We start from the raw sequence: 12,169 nt of genomic DNA, 5'->3' as shown, positions 1-12,169 counted from the left end.
TGTAGTATTGTTATTGTAGTGTGTGCGACCAGTGTAGTAGTATTGTTATTGTAGTGCGTGCGACCAGTGTTGTAGTATTGTTATTGTAGTGCGTGCGCCCAGTGTTGCAGTATTGTTATTGTAGTGCGTGCGACCAGTGTTGTAGTATTGTTATTGTAGTGCGTGCGCCCAGTGTTGCAGTATTGTTATTGTAGTGCGTGCGACCAGTGTAGCCGCCCAATAGTCCGGAAATTTCGTGACGTAATAATTAATATTCGTTTCCAAATGTGTAATCACTGACGAATTGGATCACATCTTGACATTCGTAAGAGGAATTCAGTTCCGCAGTTTCGTTTAGCTTCGGGTCAACAGTTTTGTGAAGATTTCACGTCTCTTCATTTTTGTTCCCACGTGGTGTTATAGTGAGTTGAAACTACGTGCAGTCATCGAACAAGTTTAACGTGGAATAAATTACAAACTGGCAGGCGATGTTCAATATGGACTCAATCGGTTATTTATTTTCTATAAATACAATTTCGTCGAGTTATTATGTACACTGCAAACAGTAATTCGAAAATAATTTGAACGAATGCGTAAGGATGCATACTAAATTTAAAAAAAAGATATTGTAACGTGTAGCTCCGGGTAACGTAGATGAAAGCTAGCAGTGAGCATAATGCAAATCGTTAGAAACTGGCACACCTTATACTGAGCGTTGACTCGGGAGCATTTACTGACACGTACGTACAGTCCTTTTAGTTCTCGCGTAATCATAAAAAAATCCACCGCTATCTTAAATCGTATTTCAATGGTTACGCAAATTCGGAGACCGTATCTCTGTTGGTTCGTACAATACGCGACTCAGCACCAAAAAGACTTCTTCCGAGTCACGAACAAAACGCCAAGCGAATAAGTCGCTCTCGCAACGTTGAATGTTTTCCCTTTGCAATTAATTCGAAATTGTTAAAATATTGCCAACGGTCAACCACCGTTTTTTTAGTCACCGATATGAAAGAAATTATTGTATCACCAAGATTACTACACAACATCGCGTAAACACTTGAGGCGCTGTGGTTCGTGCGCATGCGTACAACGCGTCACGCGCCGCACCTACGCTGCATACGAATTTAGCGCCACACTCTAAAACTAACAGACAATTAATCGAAGATTAATTGAGATTATTTACTGTACCTTGCCGATTTAGTCGTCCTGCCTTAGACGCAGGTTTCCTCCAACTACTGGATTGCATGCAAACGAAAAAATACGAAACAAACTAAGCAATCGCACGCACTAGACTGACACCTAAGGGGGGAAGGGAACCGTCTCTGAATTCTTTTTCTCGGATAGCGAGTGTGCACGAAGGCGGAGACACGAGGAACGAGTAACAAAGAGTCAGGTTTGATACTCACTATTACAGAGGGTAAGAGTAACGGGTATGGGGGGGGGGGGAGGGCATTAACCGCGGGCCGGTCTACCCGCTAGCGTCGGTCGGCTGAACGTCTGACGGACCTGGCATCCTGACGAGACGCGGCAGATTGGCCGACGTCGCCGGTTCGTCGGTTACGTCGGGCCCCTCGGTCGGCTGGACGGCGATACCTAGCCGTGGTCCGCCCTGCGCTCCCTGCGCCCCCTGTGGTCGCTCGATGAGGCGGGGAGGTCCGAGCTGGATCGGTTCGTTGGGAAATAGGTTGATGACTTGCACGTCCTCAGGCGCTCCGTCGTTTCCGACCTTGAACGTGCGCGCGAACCCACTCGAGAAGCTCTTAACTCTGGGCGCATCTTCCGCGGACTGCTGCTGCTGCTGCTGCTGCTGGATCTGCTGCTGTGGCTGCTGCTGCTGCTGTTGTTGTTGTTGCTGCTGCTGCTGCTGCTGTTGTTGTTGTTGTTGTTGTTGTTGTGGCTGTTGCTGCTGCCCGGTGCCCTGCTCCTGGCGCTTCTGCGCGTCCTTCGCTGCCTGCTCGGCGGCGATCTTCTCCGCTATCTCTCGCTGTCCCTGAAAGTCGAACGACGTCAGACCGCTGAGGCTGTTGGCGGAGAAACCAAGCAGCTGGAGACCTCCTGCGAACTGCAGAGCGGGGTCCTTCTGCAGCACGAGCCCGCTGCCGCCCTGATCCTGTCGGAAGGACAGAGGACGTCCGCGGTTCTGTCGGTTGAAACTGTTGAGTAGATTCGAGCTGGAGCTTGTCGACGGTCGCTGGAAGTTGCGCGTGAGTCCGCGCAGGCTGGCGGCGATTGCTGGTTGGCCGACCCTCGGTCGCTCTTGGAAGGTCTGCGCCGACTGTATGAGAGACTGCGATCCTTGCGGTCGCGACGGCTGCTGCACGCTACCGGTGCCGAACTGCTGCGTTTGTCGGAACTGCTGCGTTTGAGGTTGTGTTAAGCGCTGCTGCTGTTGGTTCTGTTGGACGAAGCCTTGCACCTGAGGAGATCCCGTTTGTCGGAATTGTATCGATTGAGGTTGTTGTTGTTGTTGGAAGATCTGTTGTCGTTGTTGGGGGAATTGTTGTTGTTGTGTTTGTTGCCGGAAGAACGGCTGTTGCTGGGTTTGTGGTTGAGTGAATTGCCGCGTTTGGGTTTGTTGCCGGAAGAATGGCTGCTGCTGGGTCTGTTGTTGGATGAATCGTTGTTGTGGCTGCGGTTGCTGTTGTTGCTGCTGTTGCTGCTGTTGCTGCTGTTGCTGCTGCTGTTGTCGTTGCTGCTGCTGTTGCCGTTGCTGCTGCTGCAGTAGCAGTTGCTGTTGTTGCTGCCGTTGCTGCTGTTGCTGCAGTTGCAGTTGCTGTTCTTGCTGCCGTTGCTGCTGTTGCTGCAGTAGCAGTTGCTGTTGTTGCTGTTGTTGCTGTCGTTGCTGTTGTTGTTGCTGTTGCTGCTGTTGCAGCTGTACGTTTAGTGGATCCGGTACGGTGGCTGTCGGCTGCGGCTGTGGCTGCGGCTGCTGCTGCTGCTGCTGCTGGCGGAAGGATTCAGGTCTGATGAGCGTCTGCACCGATTGCAGCTGCTCCTGCTGCCCTCTCTGTGGCGAGACGGCCTGCGATAGGGTTCCCTGAATATCAAACGGATTAAGACGTGAGAACTGCTCAGCTGTCTGCACGTTGTCGCTGTTGGTCTGAGGTTGAATCGCTGGCTGAAAACGGCGCAGAGGCTTCAGCTGTGGCACAGATGGCAGCACCTGCAAGGTGCAACATTAAAATCAAGTGTAACAAGTGGCTGTATCGTGTTTCCTCGTCGAAGACATGTTCAATTCTATTGTTAAATAGCATACAATGAATAACAAGAGATAAGATATATATGTGCTGTACGAACACGCTGGATAACTGCGATTTCGAGCGTTGATATTCCATATCAATGATATTCAACTTGATATTCAATCGTTGTCGTTAATTAAATACAATCTGTCAATTTGTTTAAATCGTCAATTAAAACAGCATTTTGATTGATTTTTGCCACGCACACACGCATGCACACACACATCCACGATATAATATTATTTACCATAATTAAATTTAGTTACAGATGACGATGAAAAACTACTCTATCCGGAAAATGTGGCTACTTGACTACACCACCGTGCTTCCGATGATGCTAATACGACACCTGATCATCGTGTTATAATTAGTCACATTTACTGAAAGCGTAGAGAACTGCTAACGACCATGCACAGTACCCGCACCGCCATTGCAATATAACGAGCCTATCGATAAATTCATGGTGATATATTATAATAATGAAGCGTTTTGTCATCGTATCTCGTCCGTCGTCCATCAACTTTCGATTTCCAAGGTTGTCGTTTCTAGACTGTCACCACCAGCGGCGTCCCTGCAACACGTTAGCAGATACGCACACAGAGACTAGATTTACTAGTCGCAACCAACTGCAACTGTTGAGAAATCTATGGAGAAAGAAGCAAAAAATGAAGATTTCTTTCGCCATTGTCTGTCGTAGCTATATTGCAACAAAGGTGAACATCTGTAAATCCTACGAATTACGATTAGGAGAAAATGTTGAAGAAAGTAAAGGAAGACATGCTACAGAGGAAGGAAGACGTATTCTATAGAAATAGAACAAACGTGAAACTGATGATGACGCTTTAGCCGTTTAGAAGATTGTTTGAATGACGTCAATGAATGACGATGACGTTTTAGCAGCCGGTTAGAATGATGTTTAAATGACGTCAATGATCGATGACGATGCGACTGATGATGACTTATCAGTGACGTATTACCGACTGCAATGTCCGCGCGGGCAAAGTCGACTGAGCGGTGCCGACAACCACCTGTTGCTGCTGCGTGACCCGCTCAGCGCGGAACGGGAAGCTAGGCACAGTGAATCCGCGGTTCTGCTGTTGCTGCTGCTGCTGCTGCACGTCCCGTATCGTGAGGAAATTGCGCCGCGGCTGCGTCCGCTGTTGTACGAAAATGGGTCTGGTAATGAGAGGCTGATTGGCGTTGGGCTGGCGCTGGAATTGCGTCAGAGTTGGGGGCGGTACCTGCAAGGTGGGCGACGCCAAACCGAGGAACGTGTCGGGGAATCTAATACTGCTGCTTGCCTGTTGTTGTTGTTGCTGGTTGAATCCGCCGAATTGGTTCCTCCCCGGCTGCACAAACTGCTGGCTTCCCTGCTGCGGGAAGAACTGCTGGCCTCCCTGCTGCTGCAAGAACTGCTGGCCTCCCTGCCGCTGCGAGAACTGCTGGCCCCCCTGCTGGAAGGTTTGCTGACGTGGCAGTCCGAACGTGTTGAACCCGCTCGGCTGACCTCGGCTGACGAAGTCCGTGTTACCGACTCTGAAGCTACTGGGATTGATCACGCCTTGCTGCTGCTCCAGCTGAGAAGTGAACGGGAACAGCCGATTCGTACGGCCGTCGTTCAGCGAGGTGAACTGCTGCTGAGGCTGCTGCTGCTGCTGCTGCTGCCCGGGGAAGAAGCTGCTGCCTTGCAATTGCTGCAGGCCGTTACCGGCGTTGAATCCCTGTTGGAAGTTTCGTCCGCCGGTGAATCCCTGCTGCTGCTGTCGGAAACGTCCCTGACCCCAGGCGCTGCTGACGAACGCCGCCTGCGATGGATAACGAACAAGATGACAAACGTGCGGTCGCAGAAGAACGAGCTTAATTATTCATTATTAATTATTATAATTAATATTTAATAATAATAATAATTAATAAAAATAATTATATAATAATAATAATAATAAATTATTATAGGTTCTTGCAGCCATTATCAGAAACATCGTGAATAGATTTATATATATATATATATATATATATATACAGTATATATATGAAATGTAAATAGCTGACATGAATTGAAGGTAAGTATAGGTGATGCATGTTGCAGGGAAGGGATGATTCGTTATGCAAACGTTATGACATGTTTGGATGTGTGATAGTCATGTAACTGTTTACGGATATTTCTGGAACCCCCCTACCCAAACTCGGACAGTTATATTAGTCTCGAAGCTAAATCTTTAATGGAATTGATGATTTGTTTTCCAGGTATACGAACTAATCAACTTAAACACTTCCTATGCAATTTATTAACCATAAAAACATGGAAACGTTTTATGCAGTAATTTTTCCGTTTAAGAATAAAAACCGACTGACGAAAAAAAGATCGAAACGGTTACATTAAAAATTAAAAACTTAAATATTATATTATTACTTTATTAATTCTTAATGATCCATCATTAATCAGGATACTAATGAGGCAGATACGGCGGATACGAATACTGCCACGAGTCGTCAGCGCGTATCGCCGAGCGTCGGAGCAAAGCGAGGAGAAAAGCGATGAGCGGGTTGATAGATAGCAGTGGCCGCGGTCTGACGAATGAATCGAACTGCCTGTCTGACTCAAGCGACGAGCCATAACTCTGTCCGTATCGCTGTAATTTCGCGATTCGCGAGTCCTTCGAGCTATAATCAACGCAGCGTTCACGTCCACGACTAACGAATTTGCTCGCGTAATGCATGGAATCAAAAACGCGTCGTCACAGACGCCGACTCCGTTCGGCGAGCAAGGTCGTGTCACACTTGTCGTCACCTTTTTCCCGATGTAAGCCACGGACACCGTGCACGCGAAATGCATCATCGCGACGGACAAGATGACGTCATTAACATTTTGCCGCGACGAGAGCAGCTTTGTGCGAATTCAATAGCGAAACGTCGAAAAGTCGAAATGCTGCAGGTGCGCACGCAGACACGTGCAATTTTCACCAACAATTGCATGGCCTTGGGAGGTCTGAATTGCCCGATTGCATATAAGCCGTTCCTGATAATTTACCGCGAAACTGATGACGCTAAAGTTAAGTATATGGACTGACTCCGCGATTCGTTTAGATTCAACCTTCGTTGAGAATAAACTGCGGTTTGGCTCAGCTACGGGAGGACGTTGGAATCAGTCTAAGTTAACTGTGCGCAATTTAGGATACCCGTCTTACGCCTTTCGGCCACAAGTCATTGTTTCATAGTTGCCTGCTGTGCTGTACAGAAATGCCTACAGATTTTCGTTCCTGTCTTTTCCCGCTTAGACTCATTTTATTTTATTACAAAGAACGTCTAACGACTTCTAAAATAAAGACGTTTAAAAAAACTCGTTGTAATGGCAGTATCGCGTTCTGCGCATGCATGCTGCATTTTATAACGTGACGGGAACCTAAGCAAGAGAGAGAGAGAGAGAGAGGGGGGAAGAGAGATACGAAAGAGAGAGAGAGAGAGAGATAGAGAGACAAAGAAAGAGAGACATGGAAAGAAATAGACAGAGATAGAAAAAGAAAGAGAGAGAGAGACAAAGAAAGAGAGAAAGAAAGAGAAAGGAAAGACATAAAGAAAGAAATACAAAAGGAAAGAAAGAATGAAATATAGCGAAACGAAAGAGAGCAAAGAGAGAGAGGCCGAGAAAGAGAGAGAGAGAGAGAGAGAGAGAGAGAGCAGAGAGAGAAGAGAGAGAGAGAGAGAGCGCGCGGCGGAGGAGAGAGAGAGAGTGAGAGAGAGAGAGAGAGTGAGAGAGAGAGAGAGAGAGAGAGAGAAAGAGAGAGAGAAGCGCGCGCGAGAAAGAGAGAGCGAGACGGAGAGAGAGAAAGAGCGAAAAGAGAGAGAGAGAGAGAGAGAGAGAGAGAGCAGAGAGAGAAAGCGAAGAGAGAGAGAGAGAGAGAGAGAGAAAGCGAAGAGAAGAGAGAGAGAGAGAGAGAGAGAGCGAGAGAGAAAGCGAAGAGAGAGAGGAGAGAGAAAATGGGAAGGAACAGGGGAGAGAGACAGACAGTGAAAAAGAGGGCGAGAGGAACGGGTGGATAGAGTTAGAGTTATAGAAAGAAAGAAAGAGAGAGAGAGAGAGAGAGAGAGAGAGAGAGAGAGAGAAAGAGGGATAGACGAGAAAGAAAGAAAGAAAGAAAGAGACAGACAGACAGCGAGCGAAAGAGAAAGAGAGAGAGAGAGAGAGAGAGAGAGAGAGAGAGAGAGAGGAAGAGATAGAGACAGACAGACAGCGAGAGGAAGAGAGAAAGAGAGTGAGAGAGAGAAAGAGAGAGAGTGGAGAGAGAGAGAGAGAGTGAGAAGAGAGAGAGAGAGAGAGAGTGAGAGAAAGCAGAGAGAGAGAGGAAGAGAGGAGAGAGAGCAGAAGGCGAGAGCAGAAAGCGAGAGGAGAGAGAGAGTAAAATGGAAGGAACAGGGGAGAGAGACACAGCGTGAAAAAGGGCGAGAGGAGACGTGGATAGAGTATCGAGTTATTAGCAAAGAAAGAAAAAGAGAGAGGAGAGAGGAGAGCAGCAGATGAGAGAGAAAGAGAGTAGACGAGAAAGAAAGAAAGAAAGAAAAGAGCACAGACCAGACAGCGAGCGAAAGAGAAAGAAGAGAGAGAGAGAGAGAGAGAGAAGAGGAGAGCGAGAAGAGATAGAGACAGCAAGACAGCGAGAGGAAGAGAAGAAAGAGAGTGAGAGAGAGAAAGAGAGAGTAGAGAGAGAGAGAGAGAGTGAGAGAGAGACGAGAGAGAGAGAGAGTGAGAGAAAGAGAGAGAGAGAGAAGAGAGAGAGAGAGAGAGAGAGAGAGAACGACAAAAAAAGAAAGGGAATTTTTTTAGGATCTCTTTAGAATCAGCGGCAATCATTTGCTGATTTAATCAGCGCCTGCCGCAGCGTCAGCGCCTGCCGCAGCGTCAGCGCCTGCCGCAGCGTCAGCGCCTGCCGCAGCGTCAGCGCCTACATCCTTCGTATCTCTATTATCAACGCACACGGCGTCGTGCGAACAGCCTCCTTGATTAATCACAATGTTTTTACGCTAAACAAATTACACCTCCTACGGCTCTGTACCCCCTTGAGTTCCGGCACTTGTGTTCCGTCCGCGGCACGCGCGTAAGTACGTCACCAGATACCGCCTTTTATTCACGCAGGATTTGACGTACGCAACAACCTTGATATTATAATTCCGCGCCAAAAGCATTTGTTTCGAACACCGCGCAAGAAAAGCCCGATAGCGGTCTGCGCGATGTTTATTAGCGGAAATTTGTCACGCAACGTGTTGGGAAGCTATAGTATACCCTATACAATAACGCGCACACCTACAATATCGCGCACACACGCGCACACACGCGCGTGTATGCACTCGAGGTGCCGAACGTTTTATCTTTGCGTCAGCTTAGGCGATGTATAACGCACTCGAAGAACGACTGCACGAAGTGCTTAGTTAGATGATAGCCAGAGTACGTGGCAGAGCGTGCTCGATCATCAAGTGTTGTTCAATGGCGGCCTCTCTATCCACGCAGACGCACGCGCGCACGCACGCGCCTACACGCGCGCGTGTACGAACGGGTATCGTTAATTGATTTGTCCTTGCTCGCTTGACGAAACGTAGAATAATGCAAAGACGATTAACCCAGTTTACCTACACGGTCGCTCTTTACTAATAAGCGTACAGAAAATCATGATCATCAATCCCCAGGTCCGATTTCAATTATTCCAACCGCCTCCGCCACGATGTTTCTGTCTATTACGAACGCATGACATTGATTCGAGCTCAATTGCCAAAAAAGCGGTCATCGTGTGATTTATGACAATAGGCGGGAAGAGAATGCTACCACATAGCGACCAGGCGCCATGACAGTCCGCCTAACAACGGCAGACGAGCGCGCGGCAATCCCGCTTCCCCCATCGGGTTACCGAAGCGCGGGAGTTTCCTTTCCACGATCCGTTCAAGTTTGTTTGTGAGTCTTCTCCGCCCCCTCCAAAAAAAGAGCAAAACTGTTCGGCGATGAGCTGAACATTATACATCAATCATGCATATCGTATATCCAGCAGACACGGCCGGATGATAATTATAAAGAACGCATACTTTGTCCTCATTTTACTCTGATTTCGGGGGATTAACAATGGAATGCACGATTATTGCGTGATAACTCAGATAGTTATGGAAATCGACATCACTAACCTTGAGACGTGCATGCTCAATAAATGGCGGTCACGTACAGAGTTTCTATCGCATCGGACAGAAAAGGTATTCAGCTATCAATCTATAGCTAGCCGCGCTCTCATAGTTTATATATATATATATCAAGAGTATATAATAGAGATGACATCTCTATTATGTACTCTTGATATATATATATATATATACCGCACCGACGAATCATTAATATCTATTCATAGCACAATAGTAGGCACACGCCTACTGTAAAAAAAAGAAAAGAAAACGGGTCAATGACCTTTATTTAATACAAGACATGGCAGACTTGCGGGAGCGATTGTCTTCTCTCGACGAGAGAGCGCGTGACAAAGCTCGCAAGCGTCTGCTCTTCGGCTTGGCAGCGGATAAACAAAACTAGAGAGTCTGTGGTAAACGCACTTTTCCCTCTGCACTGCCAAGTTGCCAACGATATTTAATTTTATGATTATAAACCTCTCATGTAACCACGGGCAAAGAGAGTGGTTACTGTTTCGGCATTGACACTATGAGCTGTAACCTATGATATATATATTATATATAATATATATATATATATATATATAATATATACTATATAATATAGATAGAGAGAGAGATGAGAAGAGAGAGCAGAGAAGAGAGAGAGAAGAGAGAGAGAGAGAAGAGAGAGAGAGAGAAAGAGAGAGAGAGGAGAGAGTAGAGCGAGGGAGATTGCTGTATATAAATGTTTGTAATCTTATGCGGTACGAATACGTCGCTATTAGTTATGCTAGTATATTTAATTAAGCGTAATGAGATCAGACGCCCACTCGCACGCCACAGTGTATTTCTTCCGCCATTCCGAAAGAATTGCAATCGGGCTATTTGCACGTACGCCCACGATGTGTACCCCAATAATGTGGTTTTGTTACGGAACCGCTGACACGAGATAGGTATCGCTAACAGCCGGGAAAGTATGAAGAATCATCTGCTGGTGTAATTAGGTCGGTCGTCAGTAACGCAAGAGTCTGTGTTTCGCTTTTGGATCGAGAGAAATATATAGGCGGCGCTTGTGCCATCGCGAAATATTCTCAGCTAACAAGTTTGAGCTGAATGCAAGAGAATGCGAAAAATTGAGTTGTACTCATGCACACGCCAGAGTCAGTAGGGCACGCGCGACCGGCCTGCATTAATACCCTATGTATAGATCTTAAGCTTGGCAAATAATTTTACTCTAGCCCTTAGTGACTACTACTAACAATACGACAACGTGTTGTAGTGCATTATTGTTCATGCCATGTTCTTTTTAATACTAGTTGTATCACGCATGCTAGTATCTAAACAACGCTAGTCGATTTGACGATGTATTGCGACGGGTTTTATTGAGAAATATGATATATATATTGATATAAAACATATAGCATCAAGACCAGATAAACTAGACTTAACTAAGTTTATGTGCTGTTGATTGTACGAGATATAAGATTACCAGTAACGTTTCAACGGAAAGTGTATATTGTCTGTTAATTACTCCCACTTATTTATACGATCTACGAACATCGCTACGAATATCTCAAATAAAATATAAACTTACCAGGGCCATTGTCAATAGTAAAGTGTTCATGCCGATCCTGTGCGGTACTGGTTTCCGTGCAGGTACAGCTGAAATATCCAAAAGCAAATTCCGTCTTACGCACCAGATACTGCCTATATTACTGGCAACCCTTACTGAGAATCTCGAGAACCAAGTCTGTATATGCGTTACTAGAGAACCGACTGTTTACTTCCGAGTACGTCACAGCGGCGCATGTAACCACCGCATACGTGCTCGATTGAATGGCAAGTAACTAGTCCGTTCTACATCAGAGAATATAAAGCCTCCCCCCCAATACCCCTCGGCCGTCTCTGTCTTTGTGCGTGTCAAACAGAAGAAAGACGGTCGGAGGTCAAGCAAGCGCAACGCATCATGCACGCTCGCGCGCGCGAGCCCACGAATGTGGGTCAGTAAACTATACGGCGAGATCTGCACGTGAATTTAACTTCCACGTCGAGGAGACGCCGATATCGACACGCCGCCGCCGATGCCGCGGCCGACGACGACGACGTCGGTTCACTTGTCGCAGCTGATAAATGGTTGACATGTCGATGAAAGGCAGCATAAAACCCCCGCTTCTACGGTTTCACGATGGGCGGCCGTTAAACGACTTAAAAATGCAAACGACTTTATCGATTTCACTCGGATTCTATAGACTTTTTCATTGTCTTCTATAGCCGCGTTCCAGTTCAACCAAGCTCTTTCCGCAATGGTGGTTGAGATCGAAGAAAGAGTCGTTCCAAATTCTAGCGTGGTAATCGGACAGCGGTGACAACAACGACCAAAAACTGACCTGCGAATAATGCAGCATCGCGGTTGCAAAACGGCTGCCATCGGTTAAAAATTACCTCTATAGACTTTTCTCGAACTCTTGACCGAGTCTTCGAATTATTTGCGGCGTGACGTTTTCGTTCACCCAATTAAACATTATTTTTAATGAATCGTCATCAAATCGTGCTGGTGCCTGCATGAACGGTTTTAATATTGGCATGATACAGTCTGAGCATTCCGGTATTTTAACACTTTCATTATCGTCATAAACGATCTTAATACGTTAGCCAATGCGCTTAATAATATTTGATTAATAATATTAGCAATACGTATAAATTAAGCCTAAATTCATTCCACCAAAAACGCAGTGAAATGTCCAAACGAAACAAGGAACCGTCCTTAATGTCAACCCGAGTATATATATATATATATATATATATATACTACA

The 12,169-nt window shown here is 46.4% G+C and overlaps 1 protein-coding gene across 1 annotated transcript in view; it reads right to left on the bottom strand.

Annotated features, from left to right (window-relative positions):
- Positions 1–470: 470 nt before the first annotated feature.
- Positions 471–12,169, bottom strand: part of LOC106808660 (putative uncharacterized protein DDB_G0271606) — a 14,182-nt gene continuing 2,483 nt past the window's right edge. Inside the window, exons 2-5 of the mRNA XM_014811470.1 lie at positions 10,951–11,018; positions 4,523–5,026; positions 4,199–4,378; positions 471–3,145 (exon numbers count right to left, since the gene is read on the bottom strand). Of these exons, the coding sequence (XP_014666956.1) occupies positions 1,451–3,145; positions 4,199–4,378; positions 4,523–5,026; positions 10,951–10,980 (2,409 nt within the window). The 5' untranslated portion in view covers positions 10,981–11,018 and the 3' untranslated portion in view covers positions 471–1,450. The remainder of the gene's footprint in view (positions 3,146–4,198; positions 4,379–4,522; positions 5,027–10,950; positions 11,019–12,169) is intronic.

Source organism: Priapulus caudatus, unplaced genomic scaffold (assembly GCF_000485595.1).
Source record: "Priapulus caudatus unplaced genomic scaffold, Priapulus_caudatus-5.0.1 Scaffold293, whole genome shotgun sequence".
In the NCBI taxonomy this organism is placed as follows: domain Eukaryota; kingdom Metazoa; phylum Priapulida; class Priapulimorpha; order Priapulimorphida; family Priapulidae; genus Priapulus; species Priapulus caudatus.
This window is presented reverse-complemented; position numbering and strand designations above follow the sequence as displayed.